This window comes from Periplaneta americana, chromosome 1 (assembly GCF_040183065.1).
Source record: "Periplaneta americana isolate PAMFEO1 chromosome 1, P.americana_PAMFEO1_priV1, whole genome shotgun sequence".
Taxonomy (NCBI): domain Eukaryota; kingdom Metazoa; phylum Arthropoda; class Insecta; order Blattodea; family Blattidae; genus Periplaneta; species Periplaneta americana.
Window position 1 is genome coordinate 213928994 of NC_091117.1, and position 25231 is coordinate 213954224.

The following is a 25231-nucleotide window of genomic DNA, read 5'->3' on the forward strand; positions in this document are numbered from 1 at the left end:
GAGAGTATGAGGGCAAATACTGATTTCAAGGATGTCAAAAACGAGGAAGGCGAAAGCCAAGAGAAAGAAGAAAGGGAAAGGCTATGGTACTGGGGAGTTCTGAAACACTCAAGAAGAGAAAATCATTTTTTTAATAAATTGTATTTTCTTCAAAACTACATTTTTCATCATACAAATGCATTTTGCATGAATACTCTATATATATATCTCAAAACTGCGCATGGAATTGGCTCTTGATGAAACACTGCGTGTAATGAATTTCAAAGTAAAAAAAAAACTGAAATTAAACAAGAAAAATTGTCGTAAATTAAAAGCTTTTATGTTCTTCACCAGTGCTCAAATTAAAAAAAAATCAATGCATAGTTTTATTAATTATGGAATGTAAATCCTTCACAAGATATTTGAAAGGAGAATTTAAATTATAGTCCCGCGAGGGGCATTTTGATTTTGTTTGATAAAATAAGAAAAAAGTTAATATTGATGGAACTAATGAGGTTTGTTGGAATTTTGTACAAATGTTTATACAGGGACATCATTTTATTTTTACCAACATTTTTAATATTAACCTGGCTATAAATTTGGATCAACGCCGTTTGCTACCCTCTTCCACGACTGGAGTTCGATGATACTGGCGTAATATACAAACAAATCACTTTACTAAGTATAGGAGGGAAGGAAAGTAGTTCATCCATTTACGTAAACTAGGAAATATAGCGCTTTTGAGTTTGATAATTTTCATTAGGTTTTTGTTTAAACAAAATACAGTAACAGTGAGTGTTTTTACTCACGAATTGAGCTGTCCATGTGCAGGTATTCATTATGTAGTGTATATTATATTCACTACAGTGCATTAGCGTACAATTTAGAGAATGAAGTTAAATTGAAAAATAAATAAATATGGATATTTAAACATATTTTTGAAAATGGTGGCCGTTCATTTCGATACAGGCTTCATTTCTAATGTGCATATTATCGCACTATAGACTATTGTACCTAATCCCAATTACCAGTTTCGTCCTTCGTAACTAGTAATTCATGTTGAAATAACTCTGTACCTGCTCTATAAAAGAGTACCTTACGTACTGTAAATTCAATCTTCACTTCTGCCCGATCCGAAAAGATAAAATTATTCAGATATACTATCTACTGTCCATCCAAATGGTTATGTCGTAGGGTCGTATAAGGGGAGGAAATCACGTGACAGTTACTTAACGAGGCCCTTTTATTTAAGTTATTTTAAACAGTTGTATAATATTACGTGGACGTCCAATTCCTAACAGAATTTAATGTTCTCACAAAAGAGCTAAGACGACAGCCCAGCCACTAGCTGGCGAATAAAAGCTGGTGGGGAAACCGGAATACGACGTAGGCAAATGGACGACAGTACCTGTGCGAAAATGATTCGATATTGAAAGCTCTTTCGTCACTGGAAAATGTGAACATATTTTTGGAACGTACTGTTTAGTATGACCGTAAGGCGGTCTTGGATCTGTGTGGAGGACGGTTGAACTTCATTAGTAGAAGGGGTGGGAGTGAAGTATATTAAAAAACTCAGGTACAATAAAAACTGAAGTAAAAATAAAATGATGTCCCTGTATATACACATAGAACAAACCCATATATGTTTAAAGTATTTGAACCAAAAATATAGAAAATGTCTGATTCTGTCCCAATGTCACTTAATACCCTGTAACTGCATTCTATTTTGTAATTTCTTTTCTCCATTTTCACTGTTGTAGTATATGTAATTTTTTTTATTATCCTCCATACTCCTACCTCACTTTAATGCTTTACTCAGCGCACAAAAATCTTTGCCCTTCATCCACCGTAGTGGATTTTTATGGCGCTTACAGTGGTTTAGCCTATAGCTGGCCGACAAGAGCAGAAACTTGATGGCAGCTTCTCCAAACAGTTCGCAGGCTCTGCACGCCCTGGCCGGTCTCTGGAGTGGACAATATACGAGAGCGGACACAAACAAACAAGAATCGTGGCTGAGATATCGCCTCACTGGAGAATCAGGGTTTTCTCAGCCTGGAAGCCCCGGAGGGAGCAGGAAGCCGGGACAAACAAAGAATGGGAGATATGTGAGGGCAAAGGCGTATTCCCGAGTGATTGGTTTCGGTTGAAATTGTATTGTGAACGCAATAGATTAAATGGAAGATCCACAGCGATTTACCAAATTGCTAAAATCCATTATGTTATTGAACATTGAGAGCCTGTAATCACATTAGAGGATTTCGAATGGAGAAAATTACATTAGGTATAAAAATAGATTGACGATATATTTGTGTAATTTACTTGTCAACATAATAAATTATCATTGGCACTTTCTTTCTTTCTTTCTTTCTTTCTTTTTCTTTGTTTCTTTCTTTCTTTCTCTTTCTTTTTTTTCTTTCTCGCTTTCTTTCTCTTTCTTTCTTTGTTTTTTCTTTGTTTCTTTCTTTCTCTTTCTTTGTTTCTTTTTCTTTCTTTCTTTGTTTCTTTCTTTCTATACTTCTTTCTTTCTCTTTCTTTCTTTGTTTTTTCTTTGTTTCTTTCTTTCTCTTTCTTTGTTTCTTTTTCTTTCTTTCTTTGTTTCTTTCTTTTTCTTTCTTTCTTTCTTTCTTTCTTTCTTTCTTTCTTTCTTTCTCTCTCTTTCTCTCTTTCTTTCTTTCTTTCTGTTTCTTTCTCTTTCTTTCTTTCTTTCTTTCTCTTTCTTTCTTTCTTTCTTTCTTTCTCTTTCTTTGTTTGTCTTTCTTTCTTTCTTTCTCTTTCTTTGTTTGCCTTTCTTTCTTTCTGTTTCTTTCTCTTTCTTTCTTTCTTTCTTTCTTTCTCTTTCTTTGTTTGTCTTTCTTTCTTTCTGTTTCTTTCTCTTTCTTTCTTTCTGTTTCTTTCTCTTTCTTTCTTTCTTTCTTTCTTTCTCTTTCTTTGTTTGTCTTTCTTTCTTTCTGTTTCTGTTCCTTTCTTTGTTTCTGTTTCTTTCTTTCTTTCTTTCTTTCTTTCTCTTTCTTTGTTTGTCTTTCTTTCTTTCTGTTTCTTTCTTTCTTTCTCTTTCTTTGTTTGTCTTTCTTTCTTTCTGTTTCTTTCTGTTTCTTTCTCTTTCTTTGTTTGTCTTTCTTTCTTTCTGTTTCTTGCTCTTTCTTTCTTTCTTTCTCTTTCTTTGTTTGTCTTTCTTTCTTTCTCTTTCTTTGTTTGTCTTTCTTTCTTTCTGTTTCTTTCTCTTTCTTTCTTTGTTTGTCTTTCTTTCTTTCTCTTTCTTTGTTTGTCTTTCTTTCTTTCTTTCTTTCTCTTTCTTTGTTTGTCTTTCTTTCTTTCTGTTTCTTTCTCATTCTTTCTTTCTTTCTCTTTCTTTCTCTTTCTTTGTTTGTCTTTCTTTCTGTTTCTTTCTGTTTCTTTCTTTCTTTCTTTCTTTCTGTTTCTTTCTCTTTCTTTCTTTCTTTCTTTCTTTCTTTCTTTCTTTCTTTCTTTGTCTTTCTTTCTTTGTCTTTCTTTCTTTCTTTCTTTCTTTCTTTCTTTGTTTGTCTTTCTTTCTTTCTGTTTCTTTCTCTTTCTTTCTTTCTCTTTCTTTGTTTGTCTTTCTTTCTTTCTGTTTCTTTCTCTTTCTTTCTTTCTTTCTTTCTTTCTTTCTTTCTTTCTTTCTTTCTTTCTTTCTTTCTTTCTATCTCTTTCTTTGTTTGTCTTTCTTTCTTTCTGTTTCTTTCTCTTTCTTTCTTTCTTTCTTTCTTTCTCTTTCTTTGTTTGTCTTTCTTTCTTTCTGTTTCTTTCTTTCTCTTTCTTGTTGTTTCTTTCTTTCTCTTTGTTTGTTTGTTTGTTTGTTTCTTTCTTTCTTTCTTTCACGTCCCCCTTTTTCCTCATCTCTTCTTTTACTACATAATCCTCTTTCATTTTTCTTTCAACTCTATCTCTTTAAGTACCTCTTTTTTCTCTTTTTAGTTCTCGTTGCTTCGTATCTTTCATATGCTTCTTCCTAACTTTATACCCCTTCCTTATTTTTAAATTAATAGTTCATAGTATAAGGTATGCAATAGAGGGGGAAAGGAGCTGGCTACCCTACAGAATTATCTCCTGGCTTAGTTTCCTTACAAGTGATGCCGTGTTGGTGTCATTTGTGAGATTCAGACCTGTCTTCGGACAGTTGACTAAGCAACAACAGCATTTTATTGTTTAGTTCATAAGTAACTTTTGTGTACACGTACCTTTTATCGAACTCAGTTTGTTGTGATCTTTGTAGTTGTACGTTCATACATACAGTGTATGTATATAAACGTTTTGCTAGTTATGTGGAAGAGAATGCCTTATCGACCTTACCTCTGCCAGCGAAAATAAATTATTATTATTATTATTATTATTATTATTATTATTATTATTATTATTATTATTATTATTATTATTATTCGCCTTTTATTTTGCTTCTCTGTCTCTTAAAATTCACTTTGTCCTCTCATAACATTCTCCCTTTGTTCCCACGTTCAGCGTTCAAATTTTTAATGATCTTATCTGTTCTCCATCTTGACCTTATATAATATATTTTGACTTTTTAAAGCGGCCACACACTACCCAATCTGCAGGGTGGTTGGATCGGCGACCTAGTTCTGCTCCCCACATGACCCATCCTGTCTGAAGTAGGCCGACTCGGTCTGTTGTCAAATCATGGCTTCTTTACTTTCCAAGTTCCAGACAGTTGCACTGGTTTTGTTGTCTAATGATAAACCGATACAAAAAAATTTGGGCCAAAAAGGGGTTATTAGAGAGCAAAAAATATTCATACAAATATTAAGTAAGCTTTCCACAAGACTTAGTGATTACAATATATTGTCAGGGCGCGTGTAATGCTTAATTTACCATAACTAACGGGGACTGAGTCTTAATATTACAACTAGGCTTAACCGCGAATGACTCGTGTTGTTCTGGGCGGCTAAAAATCCGCGACCTCTATGGACTAAGTAGCAGGAAAAGGGGTACATAAACTGTAAATTGTAATGAGTTTTCTTCGAATGCATAATTCCACTTTCAATGACGAGGAACAATGTGTTCCAGTAGTAAAGCAAATGCACGGATTCGCCAGGTTGTGCATTGCAATACTCCGCTGCTGTTGGGGAGTAAAGTAGGTACACTTCACAGCGAATTAATTAGTTTGAAGAGAAACTTTTCCTCCTTCACTTTCACCTGTTCCCTCCTCTCAGAAACTAAGCATCTTCATTACTCCTAGGAACGAAACAACACAAGGACAGATCTTTATGCAAAGATAGCGATTGCTAATCTTCTGTGAGTGTAATGGCCGGTTGCACTAAGTTTCAGTAAATCAATCCAAATGAAACATTAACTAGTGAAGAATAAAATATTATTTTAACAATTCACTAAAATGCGAGTTGTTCACAACAAAACTTTCTCAACATATAATGAACAGTAAGCAGGGGAGAGTCGGGTAGTATCGGACATCGGGTAATATCGGACAGTGCGTTTCTTTCATCTACTACTATGTGGTAGTACCTGAATGACATGATTACGTTTCTCTATGCGACATCACAGAAACGTAACCATGTCAATCAGGTACTATCATCGTGTGGTATTAATTAAACACTGAAATAAACTGTGTAGCAGAATTAAGCTAAAATACATAGAATGTTAATATATTTCAAATAATATTAGATAATAGAAAGAGATTATTATGAGACAATTTTGAAAATACAGCACTATCAGGATGATATCTAAAAAAAGAAGTAACAATGTAGTCAGTGATAGTTTAAATCAGTATGATTGGAGTGAAATGCTAATAAGGTTAACCAGCAAGAAATTTTTCCTACTGTCATAATAGATTTATAATTATAAATTAATATTATCCATATCCAAGCGGATCAGACTGTAAGATGAAACTAGTCAACTAGGTATTTACGAGTATAAACTTGGTTCAATATTAACACGTGAAAACAATCACCATATATTAAGAGTATATTTTTAAGTGATACAGTTAAAAGGAACATAATCAAGATGATTGTATAAAATGAAAAGTTTCTAGTTCATTAGTACTTCGAGAAAAGGATTTATACGGACAAGAATTTCAACTCTGTATTATAGTAGTAGGCCTAGTAAATCCGCCAGTGGTGCCGCTATTCTTGCTACTTGTGATTCATAGAAGTGAAGCTCATCACCGTCTTTCCCAGGGTCGCATTCTGCATTTGTCACTTGTCAACAGATAGAAGAACAAAACGCAATCCCATATAGTCCGCACGTAACTATTCCTCACACAGGGAAGCTGCAAGTTTCAAGGCCTGTGGCGTAGACGTTCTCTCGATTTCAGTTTCCACACGGTGATAGAATTCTTAACACACGATGGATGTTGCAGGATGCGATGAGTTTCGTTCAATATGTCACAGCCGAGATGATCTGAGTATCTATTTTCATAGAATATATTATCGTTTTAGTGAGGAAACATTTTAAGAACATTTTTTTCTAATTTTCATGTGACAGATATTTAAATTTGTGTAATTAATGTACTTATTTCCACATTAACATATTTTTATTTCTTACTTTCAGAACTTGAAAGATCAAATCCTCACTACAAACGTCTGGCTGGAACATGTAAGTACATTTTGAATTATATTAATTTTTAATGTCGTTTCAAAAGATGTGTCAGCCCTGAATTGATCAATATCGGCTAGAAGCAACAGGCCAGTTTTTATTCTTTTTCCATGTGTATGATGTTCATTTCGTTCATGTGATATAATTTCATAATGATATTGAGAACATTGAAATTGTTAAAAAAATATGTAACTATATATATATATATATATATATATATATATATATATATACAGGGACATCACTTTATTTTTACTAACATTTTTAACATTAACCTGGCTATACTCGGAAACACTGTTACCCCCTTCCATTACAGGAGTGGAGTTGCTAGTGCAATATGTAAACAAATCATTTTACTAGCTATAGGAGGAGAGAAAAGTAGTGTATCCATTTATGTTACAGGGAAATATAAGTTAGTATTACGATTTTCAGTTTGGTCATTACTTTACAGTATTTTGTCAAAAAAGCAGTAGAATAGTAACAATTTTTTTTCACAAACTCAAGTCTTCAGGCGGTTATATACATCATGTAATGTCTACTTTATTCAGCATATTACTAACCTAATTTATTCCTGAGAATTTTATAAACACTTCCGTAAGAAACCTCAATTTTTCTACAGCTAACTTCTTGACTGACTTATAAGGACTTCCCTGCATCCTTTCTCTAGCATCTTCTACAGCATTTTCTGTCACCTTTGTTGGCCATCTTACACTTTTCTTCCTTTCTGTACACTCTATTGCTCTAAATTTATCTACCAGATTAATGACATTTCTACGAAAATATTCCGTAATGATATAATCAGGAAATTGTGAAAAAAATAAACTGTTGTTCACATTCGGTTACATTGTAATTCCAGTTTCCATCATTATCCTTCATACCTACAAACAGTAAAACAAAACTCTTGTTTAAATTATGCTGTTGAGTACCGTACCATATTATAAGGTACCGTACTTTCGATAACTCTAATCTTCACTTGTGCTCAGTCCACACAGATAAATTCAGTTATGCTACACACCATACTTGTGTGAAAATAAACTTCATTAATATAAGCTTTTTCTTCTATAGCAATTGCAACATATTTCTGAAACACACTGTACTCTGTACTGTTTATTTCGCTGCTAGCAACAGCGGCTGTAAGTTTGTGTGACTGACGTTAGCAAGGACATTAGTGAAAGGGGTGGGAGTAAAGTACATTTGTATGTATTTATTCACACTGCAATGGGTATATACCCTGTGGCAGAGGTAACTAATTACACTCAATAATGACAATTATAAACTTATTAATTAAAAATACAATTAATAATAATACTAATAATTAATACTAACAATAATTAATAATAATAATAATAATAATAACAACAGGGAATATACTAAATTAAATAAAACGATCACTTAAAATAACATTTGAAATATTCTAATTTGCATCTTAAAACTAAGATCGAACTAAAACCCACGAGTATGATATGTTCATATCTGCACAAGTACCTTTCAACATTACACTCATTTCGCTGTCAACTCGCTCACTGCACTGGAACTACGACACATTTCATTGATTCTATCCTGATTTCACTAACACTTCAAAAACATTTCACTGTTCAAATACTTTGCACTGCCACTATAAACTATAAAGCTTCACTGACAGGAACACGTTTCACTTACACAGCACACTTCACTGACACGACATACTTCTTCACTGATACAACACACTTCACTGACACAACATAATTCTTCACTGATACAACACTTCAATAACAACATATCATTTACACCCTTTAAATACTATGTATAATTACCGTCTATTAGTAAGGTCCTTAAGCCTATTTTTTTTTGCATTTTTGGTTGTTGGTAAAGCCCTTAGTAAGTCTGCAGGTAAAGCATTCCATTCCCTGATAGTACGATTGAGAAAAGAAAACTTTCCAGTGTCCGTCCTCTGCCTTCTTTCCCTCAATTTATATGAGTGGTCGTTCCTTGAAGAGTAATTTGGCAGCTGCAACCTATTTTTTATTTCTCTCCAGGCAGGCTCACCTCTGTATGTTTTGAACAGTGCGCATAATCGAATTCGCGTTCTCCTGTCCGTGAGTGTGTCCCATTTTAATGGTGAATTTTTCCGACAACACTTAAGAGCCCGTTTTTTAATCTTTTCCAGTATCTTAATATGTTCTAATCTGTAAGGATCGCAACATGCAGCACCATATTCCATTACTGGACGTACTAGTGATTTATATGCAATCTCTTTGGATTTATCAGAACCTTTTCTTAGTACCCTCATCACAAAGTGTAACGCTCTCCATGCTTTTCCCGCTGTGTCTGTAACGTGTTCCCCCCAGCCGAGATCGCTGCTAAATGTTATTCCGAGGTATTTACATTTGGAAACGCAGGTACAATAAAAATTGAAGTAAAAATAAAATGATGTCCCTGTATATATATATATATATATATATATATATATATATATATATATTCTCCTTTTTATTTAAAAAAACGAGCAGAATTTCTTCGGCTGCAGAACCTCAACAACAGACGTCCGCAATGTGAGCCGTCAACACAGACAGAAGGGAAGAAAGTTCAGGGCAGAAGAACATATCACATAATAGGCCTAAATAGCATTAAGATACATGGCGTAGACTAAGAGAAAGGCGGAAAAGAAGGAAGATCGGAAAATGCTGAGTATACAGAAGAAAAGTATGAATTAATTAATTTTCAGAGACATTGAATAAATACTTGCAATAGAATACTTAGGCGTATTTGCACTTTGCATCGGAGTTCTACAGAGTGATTTATATAGAACTGACACATTTCTTTCATTAATTGTTTCAAAACGAATTGTGCTAGCGACAACTTATTATACCTAAAATGTAGAGGAATTTTGGGAGATCATTTACCTCTATAGCAAATGTTGAAAATGTCCTCCATCCTGCATAAGGCACAACTCAACACGTCGTTCCATGTTACTGGCCACTCGTTGGAGGACTCTGTTGTCAATAGCTTGAATCTCCTGTGTGATGTTGTGCTTCAGATCGTCCAATGTCTGGGGACGTACGGCGTAAACCCTGTCTTTTAAGTAACCCCATAGAAAGAAGTCCGGCGTTGTCAAATCCGGAGATCTCGGTGGCCACAGGTTCCTGGAAATTATTCGGTCGTCAAAGAAACTTGCAATTAGTTCCATGGATTCATTTGATGTATGGCATGTAGCGCCATCTTGCTGAAAATATCCTTGACTCAGCTCTACATCGTCCAGTTGCTCAACAAACTCAAAGACAAATGTCTTAATGATTTTTTGGGTGATTGCTCCAGTCGTGCTCTTACGTCAACAACAACCGTGGGAAGCCTAGATGAACGGTGCTTGCCCTTTTCACTCACCAGAGATCTAGTTGTTTCCAATTTATTTACCAGTCACAGTATTGTGTTTCTTTTGGGAGGATTGCGAACACCGAATTCTCTCTGGTATGCCCTTTGAGTAGCTGTAATTGAATTCGTAATCCAGTATTGCTACACAAGGAAGAGTCGTTGATTTAATGTGTACTGCATTTTCACGTTGACACAAAATGTCGAAAACAGCTGCCAAAAATAGGAATAAAACATAAAAATCTGCGCATCTAATGCTGCCAACAATAGGAATAAAACATAAACATCTGCGCATCTAGTGCTGCCAACAAGAGGAATAAAACATAAACATCTGCGCATCTAGTGACAAGGAATCGAAACTCCAGAACATTCTGCTTAATTTGGTGCTAAAATTGGGTCAGTGCTGCCAACAATAGGAATAAAACATAAACATTTGCGCATCTAGTGACAAGGAATCGAAACTCCAGAACATTCTGCTTAATTTTGTGCTAAAATTGCGTGATTGAATGAATTTCCAACGGAATAATTAAAGAAAGAAATGTGTCAGTTCTATATAAATCACTCTGTACTACTAAGATTTCTTACAAATCGTCCGTCCTCAAGTGAGGTTGACCACTGGGATCCGGAATTAACGAACATAAAAGATAAAGGGAAATGAAACGAGCAAAATAATGATTCGATTTGTGCATTAAAACAAAAATTTACGTGTTAACATAAAGATGATAGTGTAGAATTTGAAGAGAGGCCTTCAGAATTTCCATTACAATCTTCTGAACCTCATAAAAGGGAATTTGAAAGGATTTAAGTATATTACATGTAAATTTTGGTAAACAAGCCTTCGCTCCAAATAGTAAGACTGCAACATCCCAGTTGTAAAGCAAAATGCCATATTTTTCACTGAGGTATGGAAGACAAAGTATATATTTAGCTCGCTTGTCATCATTTATCTGCAGTGCTTGATTTGTGTCTTGGTAAAATTCATCAGGAGATTTTTAACTCATCTTGTACATTGTTGAAATAATGTTCAAGTGATAGTTGTTATAAGTTGTCGGTTTTGCAACATTCTGGACTTAAGGAAAATTTCTCTACTGCAAACAGGAAATAAATTAGTTCATCTACCAAATGAGTCCTTCATACCGATCTTAAATATTCTAGAGACATCTATGAGTAGTGTCAAAATGGCAAAAGAAGAGTCATCAATTTTCTACGGAATACGAATGACTCATTGCAGAGCAATTTCTCTGGGGAGTTGTATAATATTATTTGAAACTTTCTGTTGTGACTGTGGCCAGCAACCAGACACAGATACGACTATTAAGACACTGATACCAAATTATTCCTGTGAACACTGTACCACACCTCCTCGCAGGCCAGGAGCGCCACAATTGATGTAGTTAGATAGGTAAAATAGTAAGCTCTAATTCTGTCTTCTGCGAAATTAACGAATTGATATTGGAAAGAGTTACCGTTGTTACCATAGTGAACTTTTGTATTTTTTTTATTTTAGTAGATTATTTTACGACGCTTTATCAACATCTTAGTCGACCTGGTTGGCGAGTTGGTATAGCGCTGGCCTTCTATGCCCGAGGTTGCGGGTTCGATCCCGGGCCAGGTCGATGGCATTTAAGTGTGCTTAAATGCGACAGGCTCATGTCAGTAGATTTACTGGCATGTAAAAGAACTCCTGCGGGACAAAATTCCGGCACATCCGGCGACGCTGATATAACCTCTGCAGTTGCGACCGTCGTTAAATAAAACATCACATTTGACATCAACATCTTAGGTTATTTAGCGTCTGAATGAGATGAAGGTGATAATGCCGCTCAAATGAGTCCGGAGTTCATCACCGAAAGTTACCCAGCATTTGAACTATCTACAGGGACATCACTTTATTTTTACCAACATTTTTAACATTAATCTGTCTATACTCGGAAACACTGTTACCCCCTTCCATTGCAGGACTTTGGTGGCACTAGTGCAATAGGCTATGTAAACAAATCATTTTTACCAGCTATAGAAGGAGAGAAAAGTAGTGTATCCATTTATGTTACAGGGAAATTCGATATTACAATTTTAAATTTGATGTTGCTTTTACGGTATTTTATCAAAATACAGCAGAGTAGTAACATTTTTTTCACAAACTCAACTCTTCAGGCGGTTTTATTCATTATATAATGGCTACTTTATTCAGAATATTACCGTATTTTGTGCTCAGTCCACACAGATAGTTATTCAGTCATGCTACACACCGTACTTGTGCGAAATAAGCAGGGGCGGGTATTTACGGAGATCGCGAAAATCACGACATAATAGATATACAATAGATTTTTACTAATCTATTATGATTATGATTAAAAATATGCGGATAAAACAATCACGACAAAATACGCGAAATAGAGTTCTAATAGCGAAATATGAACACATTCGCGAATTATTATTATTATAATTATTATTATTATTATTATTATTATTATTATTATTATTATTATTATTATTATTATTATTATTATTGTGTCGTTTTATAGCGAATTTCATATTCTGAGTTCTTTTTTCGGACATTTTTTTCATTTGAATTTGTTGCACATTCAAGTAGGCTGCATTACAGGGTATTCCAGGTGTTCTGATTACATTAGTGAACTGAAAAGACGGAGAATTCAACATTTCACTAATAATTTGAAAGTATTAATTTGAGGGCTGAAAGTTTTTTTTTTTTTTTCGCTTTTAATGAGTGTATGTTAAATACAGTCTCAATCCAACAAATATTGTATATTGGCCATACCGCACCTTTACCAGAATCCAATGAACCTTTAATGTTAATTATTTGGAAAGTAATATTCATACTGAATTAATACTCCAATTTCAAAATAATTGTATTTTCTAAAATTTCCATTAATATCCAACAAGAGTACAAATAAATCTTCAACAATCTCCGCCAACACCAATATTAAAAAACACAAATGATAAAATTAATCTCCATAAATACCTGCCCCTGGAAATAAGCTTCAATAATATAGGCTCTTCCTTCTATGGAAAAAGCAACCATATTTGTGAAACACACTATACTCTGTACTGTTTACTTCACTGCTAGCAGACTTCGAATGCAACAGCGGCCGTAAGTTTGTGTGGCTGACGGGAGCAGGAACATTACTGCAAGGGGTGGGAGTCAAGTATATTCAGAAACACAAGTACAATAAAAATGCAAGTAAAAATAAAGTGATGTCCCTGTAGAATGTTAATGCTTGACAGAAAGACAACGGATTTCCTTCTCTCTGTGCAGGAGTGGCAAGATCACAAGTTCCGATGGGACCCGCAGGAGTATGGCGGCGTCACAGAGCTGTACGTGCCGTCGGAACACATCTGGCTGCCCGACATCGTACTCTACAACAAGTGAGTAAACACAGATTATTATTATTATTATTATTATTATTATTATTATTATTATTATTATTATTATTATTATTATTATTATTATTTTCATCGTTATCGACACCGGCGTAGCTCAGTAGCCTGAGGCGCTTGCCTGCCGATCCGGAGTTGCTCTCGGGCACGAGTTCGAGTTCGATTCCCGCTTGGACTGATTACCTAGTTGGGTTTTTTTCCGAGGATTTACTCAACCGTAAGGCGAATGTCAGGTAATTTATGACAAATCCTCGACTTCATCTCGCCAAATACCATCTGGCTATCACCAATCACATCGACGCTAAATTGATCTAGTAGGCCTAGTTGATACAGCGTTGTTAAATATAATCAACTAAAAAATCATTACCGTCATCGCCATCACTACCACGACCACCAATTTCATTTAATTTCACTTAGAATTACTTTGAAAGTAGATACGAGAGATTTATATTTAACTTCAAAATTATTATTCTTCGTGGAAGAGAGAAAGTCTAATATGCCAATAGCTACCCTTAAAGGGTTATCGAAATGATACAGCCAACTATTTAGCCCATTATAATGGATAATAATTAAAAGAGGGAAAGAATAATTGACATTAAAGTGTATAAATAAATGGTTAAATAAGCAGTAACTAGCTTAACATGGATGTGAATATGAAAGCTATCCTCATACGAACATATGCTTTATTTTTTATTTAAGTAGGGTTGTACAGATGTGTTATGTATTTAATACAGGAATAACAATTAATAGAGAGGTTAATTGAAACTACCTTTTATATTATGTAGATGACGTAGTTTTAATCCAAGAAACCGAAAATAATTTACAGGTATTCTGTCCATATTTTAAATCAGACAGCAAAAAAGAAATATATAATTTCGTAAAATAACCATAGGTTAACAATGGCCTTCTTAGGAAAAATAAAATTACGATAAAAGTATTAATTACATAACAAATTTCCGAAAAAGTTTCAAATTTTTTAACACTTAGGATGTGAAATTAATATGTGTTGGAAATTAAAAATACACAAACAGAAAATTACCAAGATTTCAGTTGGTATGGGGCACTATCCATAAGACTTTAAGGACTAGGACAAGAAAAGAAATTAAAATGAAGTTTTATAATACACTGACAGTCCTTACGGTATTCTGTGGAAGTGACGTATGGGCAACATGAAGTAAAATTAAGCCACTATGCCCATTTATTTGGAATAGCCATGCATAACGTCCTCAGCGGACTGCATTTCGTCCTAATCAGTTCTGAAGACGGAAGCTTTATGGAGCTCAGCAATATTGGAAACGTGAAGTACACTGGATTCCATTAATGCCGTCTCGTTCCTTAGCCGAATCGACAATGAAACTACGTCTTCTACCCCCACTCCTAACGTGCACGTGCGGCTTGTCTCGCCTCTATTGTGCATTTCAGTTTTCAGTGGTGTTCATTCTAGAGCTGTGCAGCTGCGCAGTCATAAAAATTTTTAATTCGTTTGCGATGTATGCCAACATTTCAGACGTGCAGCGTCACGTCACTGCTTGTAGGAATGGCTGAGTGTCTTGTATAGATTACAGAGCTGCAGAAAAGGGTTCAGAACCGGTTTATATTCGATCGGTAAGAGAACATCCGACAAGGTTGAGCATCCAACCGAATGTTCCAACTTCAAGCGGTTGCCCCTAATGTTTTGGAGACAAGATAGAACACCAAGCACACTTCCTCATACTGACATTTCCTGTGTACACAAATGGAGTAACAAGAATGGTCATATGTTGGGCTTTATTACCAACGTTCAGTTTAAGGCTCTCATTGGGGAATTCTATAAAATGTATGTAGCTACTGCTCAAGAAAATTTTGTTATGAAATGATTGAAGTATAGTTGTAAAAAACAATACGAGCACCGCTGTGATTCCCTATTGTCATCGGAGCTGGCAGAAAATATTATTTTATGCTCGACCATGCCGAAATGTAGTAATTATACACCTGGTAATAGCCCTTTAATGCACCTCATTAAAGTACACCTATTCATTATAATTCAGTTGTTCAGCGAATGAGAAATCACCATTGTACCATTATAATACCGCAAGTATCGATTATTCTCAGATATGCAATCGAAAGATAATTAGCGAAAAGTCACGGAGGCTGGAAATCCAATACTGTCGCAGAAGGTTATGATCTGTTACTACAATAATGATCGTTAATTGTAAATAATATTCAAATAAATTCAATTTGTCATCTCGGTTTTCAATTCTAAATAAATTTCCAGGTTATATCAAGACTAATGTTCATGTTATTCTCCAGATTATATCAAGGTCAATGACATTCGTGCCTCGGAAAAAATCAATACTTTCGCGTCTGCGCACATCTCACAATTTAGAAGGTCAGTTCCGCTCCTCACTTACATAAACATAACATGAATACTTATCAATAATTTCAAGTTAGAAATATGGTCGAGCATAAAAAGTCGTATGAAACTTGCCTATAATGGTAATTAAGACGCTCGTATGAAAATTATGAAACTCGCTTGCGCTAGTTTCATAAACTAACATACACGCGTCTTAATTACTACCATTATAGGCTCGTTGCATAAGGTACTATTAAATCGTAGTGTAAATATGTGAAATGTTGAAAGAATCCGATAGAACCCACAGAATATCCCCGTCGACATTTTTAAATAACGTATTTTTTTCTTGTCATGATAGTCCATATCTCTGAGATTAAACTCTGCCATTTGGAATAAAGATATGCGGTTCAGAACAGGGAAAACTTGCCTGTGACTTGGTTAATAAAACCTAAACTAACCAAACCTAACCTTCGTACATGCAAGATGTGTAACCGCAGTACGAAGGGAACTTCTTGATTTGATCTGGAATGTGCAAGCGAAAATAAATCCAGTTAAGAATCACGCCAGCACTGCATTAGAAGTCCGCGCATTTTGAACTTACAGCCAAGTTTCTTCCTGTCGTGAGCGCATCCTGTAATAAAGAAATACTTTTTGGTAGTTCCTTACCCCACCTCTCGGTGTCAGAGTATATTCCAACTTTTAAATAACTCTATAAAACATGAAACACTCAGATCTATTATTAAAATGTACAAAACTTCCCACTTTTTAAACCTCCAGTATGAATGTGTGATACTAAAAAGGGTTGTATTGAGCATAGCACGCTATAAAGAGTTTTATAACCAATGAACACAAAACTGAAAGCATGTTTTCGCACGTGATGGTGGCACATAACTCGCTTATGAAGCCAAGTGTTGGTTCATTGATTACCTTAACAGATGATATGCATAATTACAAGCAATGATGTCCGTGTTTGTGGATTAGGTCGGATAATTGGTCGGTCCGAAATGAAATTCCCGTCATGTATGATAGCCTAGAGTCTATAGATGTACAAGAACGAAAGCTACTAAGTCCCAGTTTAAAGCCAGAATCTAGCGATTTCCTATAACTGGTTCTAAAAATCTCGTAACTTTTTTTTAATATTAATTGTTTGGGAATTTAAGGTATTTTTATCTCTATACAAATACTACAATTACTTTTTAACTTTGATCTAGAGTTTGCCATTACGAAAGTCCAGGATAACAGACAGGGTTTGGAATTGAACGGGTTACATCAGCTGCTTGTCTATGCGGATGACGTGATTATGTTAGGTACGTTCAACCAGAGGTCCCGGGATCGATACCCGGCCCCGGAACAATTTTTCCCTTGAAATTATTCATAGTTAAGGGTGTTTGAGAATAAGGTGCTTAGGAAAATATTTGGGGCTAAAAGGGATGAAGTTAGAGGAGAATGGAGAAAGTTACACAACACAACTGCACGCATTGTATTCTTCACCTGACATAATTAGGAACATTAAATCCAGACGTTTGAAATGGCAGGGCATGTAGCATGTATGGGCGAATCCAGAAATTCATATAGAGTGTTAGTTGGGAGGCCGGAGGGATAAAGACCTTTAGGGAGGCAGAGACGTAGATGGGAAGATAATATTAAAATGGATTTGAGAGAGGTGGGATATGATAGAGAATGGATTAATCTTGCTCAGGATAGGGACCAATGTCGGGCTTATGTGAGGGCGGCATTGAACCTCCGGGTTCCTTAAAAGCCAGTAAGTAAGTAAGTAAGTAATACAAATATTGTAATTAAAATCTCATATTTTTCCATTTTCTAACCGTTTTCGTTTTGCAGAACAATAGCTGATTCATAGCAGCAGTGCAGACGAAGCATTAGAAAAGAACACTCTCCTCGTATGCGGCAACTGATTTTACTTTCCTGCTGGTCTTGTAATCTAATCAGAGAGTCACAGGCGCCAGTTGAATCTTTCATCTTGTGTTGCCTGTCAGGTTATGTAAGAGAATAATTTTGGTGAATGATGGATTTCTTCCTAAGGGAATACTATACACTCTTTTCCATACATGCTTCTTGTCTGGCGGTTTTGCTTCATGTCTTAATGGTATTGACTTCTTCTAAAGTCAGTAATATAAAGGAAAAGAAGCAACTTGAACTCTTGATATGAGACTGCATTTTGGAGCAGCTGTGAATCCTGTTTCGACGGACTACATAGTTGGGTTCCTTCCAAGGTGTTCGCCAACTGTAGGGCGAATGACTGGTAATTCTATGAAGATTCGTCTGACTAATCTCACCAAATAATATCTCGATATCACCAATTCTACCAACAAGAGGACTAAGCCTTCATGTCAAGGTGCGTTCGGAAAAGAGATAAAACTTGTTCAGCTTGATCTTGTACTACGTTATCTTATCAGTAAACATGAGGGATTTGTGCGGTTTGTCGTCAGGTTGCGTGTGCATAGACTTTATATAGCTGTATGCCCAGTGCCTGTGTTGACTTCCGACGTAAACAAACCACGCGAAGAGTACAGCCTAAAAATGAGAAATGCAACACTCCGTTAAGGTCTAGCAGATGACAATATACAAATATGAGGAATATGTTGAAACATTAGTATAGTTAGAAGAAGAAACTTGCCTTTGTGATTCATCCATAGCTTCAGAGCCATCACAAGCCGAATTGCACTGCACTGCTAACATTCTTAAATTATCGAATGTCAAACGTCGTCGTCGATCACTCAGACAGTTTTTGAACCACGAAAAGCTTCTTTCAACGTCACAGGGCGTTAACGGTGCTTATATCAAGTACCCTATACCATCCTATCGTCTGATGATTTTGCATTATTCAGCATGTTACATATTGTTAAATACAGACGTGGACAAATTATTAGCAAAATTGAAGATTTTTTTTACATATTTTTACAAAATATGATTCTTCAGCTTAGACTACAGTTGAAATTTTTGCGTATTTCGAAATTATTAGCAAAATTGAACATTTGTATTGTATATTTTTTTTTACAAAATTTGACTCTTAAATTTGGACTACATTTGATAGTTTTGCATATTTACAAATTATTGGCAAAACTGAAGATTTTTATTATATATTTTTACAAAATTTGACTCTTCAATTTGGAATACAGTTTACATTTTGGATATTTCCAAATTATTAGCAAAACTGAAGATTTTTAATTTATATTTTTACAAAATTTGACTCTTCAATTTAAACTGCAGTTGACACTTTTGCATATTTACAAATTATTAGCAAAATATGAAGATTTTTATTATATATGTTCACAAAATTTGACTCTTCAATTTAAACTACAGTCGACATTTTTGTATATTTCTATCTATTGTAATGATATAAATATGCAAAATTGTCAACTGTAGTCTAAATTGAAAAGTCAAATTTTGTAAACAGAATTATCATAAAAATCGTCAATTTTGTTAATAATTTGTCCACGTCTGTAGCTCTTATTTTTCTGTTATTTATTCTTTATTCTCTGGGAGCAAGGTTCTGGAGGTCCTTTCTTGATTTTTTCTTACACCTCTTTTATTATTTCTATGCCCTTGGATATTTCCAAACCAGATGTTTCTGTGTTATGCTTTCCGGTATCGTTTTATGATTTTGGTATATGACCCTTATATCTTCAAACAGTTTAGAGGAAATAAGAGATTTGGCAGTATTAATGGGAGATCCATTTTCAGTCCTTAAAGCGTCATTTACTTACTTTCATAACTGAAGTGTAATTTACTGCATAATATGAGACAGCCTCTATCCAGATACACCATCTTGTAATTATTGGTTTTGGTGGAAGGGAAATACTTGGTGCAATGTCTCGAAATTGTTGTATCTTTGCAGCGCCTTAAGAAATACTCGTATTTTCTTCATGGCAGATATGAAGGTGTCAACACCACTAAACATAGCACGGATCTCCTCAGCCAATTTATTGAGACCATGAGCAAGGCACGTTATGTGAATAATGTTCTTATACCATTCTTCTATTATTCCATTTGCTGCCGTCACTACGTCCGTGCACTGGACTACAAAGGCCTCCGTTCGTTCCGTGTTGTTAAGATAAGACTGCAATGGATAGCGTGTAGTTGCATTTCTTTTGGTTGCACTGGTCGTAGTTGTTCACCTGTCTGTCCACCTATGCTCCCTGTCGAGTCAACCTGTTTTTAGTGCCGCGCACAAATCCCTCATCTTTAGTTATCAGATTCATTTATTGTACTCGATTATATATGAAAATATAATAATTAATTTTAATAACCCCTTCATATAAACTAGGTATTTTAATTTTTACTGATATTCCTGTCTGAAAGAGGCTTTTCTTTTTGACAGTAAAATAAATTACTTCGTTTCTCTGTTACAAAAGAAAACAGTGGTTCCCAAAATGGGGGGTCGTGCAAGGAGCTGAGGGGAGTTGCCAGGGATTTCCAAAATAAAGCAAAAATTGTCTTATTAACATACATTTCGCCACACTTTGTATTACCTCAGACAACATTCACATATGTAATTCCGAATTGCATTTAGAATAATTGTTTGGCAATTCAAAATGTTTTCTCTCGATTTCTTCAAACCATGATTTTTGAGATAGTGCAGTATAGTAGTGGGACGAAGATTTATGTTTAATTTAGAAACGTAAACAACGTTGAACATAAAGTTAAAAAAAAGTTTCAGTAGTTACAAAGTAAAAAATAACGAAATGCTGTAAATTCGTCTGTTTTTAAAAAAAACTAGCTTCTCAGATGTTGCAGGTATCGGTACATTAGAGCTGCGACCTGTATCCATACACAAGGAGGACATTTTGAACAGTTTCTGTAAGCAAATGTACACAGACTGCATCATTGATATGAAACTAATTCCAACAAACAAACATACATTAATGTATTTGTAACCCCTATAACGCGGCAACCAAGTGTTTCCGAATCCATGTTGATATACTCTTTTTTATTCTCTACATATGAGAAATCCATACGTGAAGTTTTGCCCATCATTTTCAATCACCCTGTATAGCATCTGAATGAGATGGTGATGATAATGCTGGCGAAATGAGAGTCCAATGCCAAAAGTTACCCACTATTTGCTCTTATTGAATTGAGGGAAAGCTCCGAAAAAACCTCATTCAAGTAACTTGCTCCAACCAGGATTTGAACCCTGGCCCGCTCGTTTCCTGTCCAGGCGTGCTAACCATTACTCCACAGCGGTGATGAATGATGGTACGTCAATTTTTAATCCCGCATTTGCATTTATGACTGAGGGAAACCATGAAAATTCCCAGAGAGATTCACCGGACACGTGATTTGAACCAGGAACCTCCATAATGCGATTCTCAATCGTTGCACTGTGAGCAATCCCGATCTGTCACAAGATATATTATAGTTTGTTAATTTATAAAAATAATGAAATGTTCTTTTGTCTTTCTTTCATATATGAACTTTTAACAGACTGCTTTGCTATAGGCTATTGAAAGATCATTACTTAGTAACAAATGTTTTCTTCAGAATGAATAATATTTTATGTTAATTTTATTTCTAGTGAGTTACAAAACATAATGTAAACATTACACTCTCGCGATGTTTTTAATTAGAATCAAGGCCTGCAACAAATTAATTTCAGAACACCAATTCATTACTGATTTTGACGTTATTGTAAAATAAATCCAAATAAAATGAGTTAATTAACTTCCTAGTTAATTTCCATTGTTTCGTCTACTTCCAGCATCAATCAAATCTGTCAAATTTACTTTAAATTAAATGGCACATAACTAAGCGTGTAAGAAATTGATAGCTTCCGTGAAGGCGAAAGTTTTTATAATTGCATTTGTTTTCAGCTCCTATAACTACACTTTCTAAGGATTTTAAACATACAGACGGCCCTCTGCTTCTTCTAGTATTAGGAAGCGAGACTCGTGCTCAGCGACATGTGTGTTCGAATCCCGTTTGGGATGATTACCTGGTTTAATTTTGTTCGAGGTTACAGCTAACTAGCCGGCGATGCGCTGTTGCCAATTCTTGCCTATATAAAATGTGTCTCAGTAAAACGTACACCAGGGTCTGCATAGGCCTGTTTCTGACTGACTTTTAGGAAACCATAATGGGCTAAAGCAAGGAGATGGACTATCACCTCTACTTTTTAACTTAGCTCTAGAAAATGCCATTAGGAAAGACCAGGGAAACAGAAAGAGTTTGGAATTGAACGGGTTACATCAGCTGCTTGTCTATGCGAATGTAGTGAATACGTTAGGAAAAAATTTACAAAGTATTAGGGAAAACAGGAAAATTTTACTTGAAGCAAGTAATGAGATAGATTTGGAAGTAGATCCCGAAAGAAAAAAAATATATATACAGGGTGTTTCAGGAGGAATAGTAAATATTTTACGAAATGGTAGCGTAGACGAATTGGGATAAAATATTCCATATGAAAGGTACCCAATTTTTATTGAGTAGGCCTACAACCGGAGCAACCGGAGTAGCAACATACGAAACGAAAATGCATTGAGCGTAATCATTTGCCTTTGCTTAACATATTATGTCTCATGGCCAGAATGTAGTGGGAAAGGGAAACGTAAAAATTGTAAATTTATCCCTTGAAAAAGTGAAACAGTTAAATTATTTTGGAAGTACAATAACAAATAATATAAATGACACTTAAGAGAAAATTAAACGCAGAATAAATATGGGAAATGCTTGCTATTATTCGATTGAAATACTTTTGTCATCCAGTCCGCTCTCAAAAAAAGTTGGAATTTATAAAACAGTTATATTACCGGTTGTTCTGTATGGTTGTGAAACTTGGACTCTCACTTTGACAGAGGAACAGAGGTTAAGGGTGCTTGAAAATAAGGTATTTATTGAAATATTTGGGACTAAGAGGGATGACGTTACAGGAGAATGGAGAAAGTTGCACAACACAGAACTGCACTCATTGTATTCTTCACCTAATATAATTAGGAACATTAAATCAAGACGTTTGAGATGAACAGTGCATCTAGCACATATGAGTGAATCCATAAATGCATATAGCTTGTTAGCTGGAAGACCTGAGAGAAAAAGACCTTGGAGAGACTGAGAGGTAGATGGGAGGATATTATTAAAATAGATTTAAGGGAAGTGGGGTATGATGGTAGAGACTGGCTTAATTTTGTTCAGGATAAGAACCGATGGTGGACGTATGTCAGGGAGGCAATGAACCTCCGGATTCTTTAAAAACCGTAAGTAAGTAAGTAAGTATAGGTTGCTGTATAAACAATCTTCATAAAATAATGAACTCATTTTAAAGTATATGCACACTTCATCCCCCTATTATTTATTCGCTCGTTTTCATACTGTCTCTCGCTATCATAATATTAATATTCGATCACAACGCGATAACACGCTAGAAATTCCACTTCACACATCATCTCTGTATTCCTTATCTTTCACTGTTGCTACCTCTCGTCACTGGAACTCTCTGCCGCCTGAAGTCAAGGGCTGCCGAACATTGAAATCTTTCAAATCCAAGTTAGAAAATTATCTTATGACGAGTTGCCAAACTAACTTACTATTATGACAAGTGTTGTATTGCATGTTTCCACGTATTCACATTTTTTTTATGTTCTAGTGATATTTAACTTATTTTATATTTTTGTTTTCATATTTTACGATAATGGTATATCTATAATGCGATATGTTGAGCTATATATAATCATAATTTTCTTTACTGTGTGTATTTAAAAATATTGTATTCATTGTATGCTTTGTACTGCACTATTTTATTACTACTACTATTATTATTATTATTATTATTATTATTATTATTAATATTATTATTATTACTATTATTATTATTATTTATCATTATTATTATTATTATTATTATTATTATTATTACTATTATTAGTATCAATAATTGTGTTATTTTTTATACTTTGTATGTCTCATTTATTTTGACCTGCTGTTCACATTTTATTATGCTTTTTCTTTCTTTCTGTATGTTATATATTATGACTGATTTCTGCTTACTTGTTGTTTACATTTAATTATTATTATCTTATTCAGTTTTGTGTGTAAAATTGTTGTGTACTTTGTAAATTTGTAGTGTTTTTTGTAACGCAGTTTTACTCCTGGTTGAGTGTTAGAGAAGGCCGTACGGCCTTAACTCTGCCAGGTTAAATAAATTATTATTATTATTATTATTATTATTATTATTATTATTATTATTATTATTATTATTATTATTATAAGAATATTGAAATTTAAAATGTCATATAATTAAAGTAGTTTTCGTATTGTGAATACAGGGAAGAAAATTTGCTTTTTTTACGTCTTCTCAAAATTCTAGTTTTCTACGTCATGTGAATTACTGTAATTTACTCAAAAACTTAACGAGTAAATTACGTATTGCTTCCTCTCCATATCACGGTGAAAATATTTTTACGAGTATTTTTAACACAGAGAATGTCATGTCTACGTCATTCTCGAAAATATCTTGCGTACTATATTGTACACGATATACACACAGCAAGAATATACGAACAAACATCTTAGCTCTTATCTACAAATGGCTTGGCACGAACCACTAAAAGTGTCACACTTCGCCATTAACATGTTGAAATATGACTCGCGTTCCACATCATTAAGTTTATGTTCTCTGATCTCGATCTGCTCAACTTGTTTCTGGTTTAATCCAGCCAGATAACACAAACTTGTTACCTGCAGCAGTACGCGGAATTATCTCCCTACATACTGGAGTTGTATAAAAACAACACGGCGCAACATGACGTCGATCTGCACTGATATCAGGCGCCCAGACCTCCAAGTTGAGTCATCCGTCACCCTGAATCACTCCTCGCCAATCCTCCTCCTCCACCCACCCAATTTCCTACGTCAGGACACTGTAATCGATTCCGAAACAGACCTCCTTCCCTCATCCTGTCTTGAGGTAACTTTGCCAGCAAATATATTGGGAAAGAAGGCAAAGGTTCCTCCACAGCCCACAGGCAATTCCGAAAACTTTTTCTCCTCTGAATATATATCACAGAACAGCTTTTCTTGCAGGTTCAGGAATAGGCGCACCTTTATAGAAGGCATAGGGGTTACCCTCACCATACTCCACGCAACTCTACTGCTTTCTGTCGCAAAGTAAATTTTCGCTAATTCTCAAATTCTCTTCTGCCTATATTCTTTTATTTTCTATTCTCGTTTCATCATTGTTTAACTTCATATTTTCTCTTTGTCCAGTTTCTCTCTCACTCTAATGCTTTTACTTTCTTCCCTTTGTTTTTATTTGTCTTATTTTCTACGTCCTTTCTTCTTTTTCCACTTCGCATTCCACTTCTTTCTCTTTTTCTTGTCTACTTTCGCCCACCCGTATTCTATCTCTTTCTTTAGCTTTGTTTTTTCTTTCTTTATATAACTTGCTCTTTTCAATTTTTTTTACTAATATATATATATATATTTATATACTGGGTGTTCAGTTCAAAAGTATGTCATGGCTCGCTGTATGCCGTCATATGGCTATTCGATGAGCCTAGAGAATTCAATCTTCCTACACCTCCGCAGAGGTGTATAATCTATGTGTCAGAGAAATTGCCTAGCAAGTAAGGCGTTCATTCT

The 25231-nt window shown here is 34.8% G+C and overlaps 1 protein-coding gene across 1 annotated transcript in view; it reads left to right on the plus strand.

Moving 5' to 3' along the window:
• The window catches only part of nAChRalpha2 (nicotinic acetylcholine receptor alpha2), a 372719-nt gene that overhangs the window by 210749 nt on the left and 136739 nt on the right, over positions 1–25231 (plus strand). Inside the window, exons 2-3 of the mRNA XM_069838054.1 lie at positions 6514–6558; positions 13181–13290. Coding sequence (XP_069694155.1) covers positions 6514–6558; positions 13181–13290 — 155 coding nt within the window. The remainder of the gene's footprint in view (positions 1–6513; positions 6559–13180; positions 13291–25231) is intronic.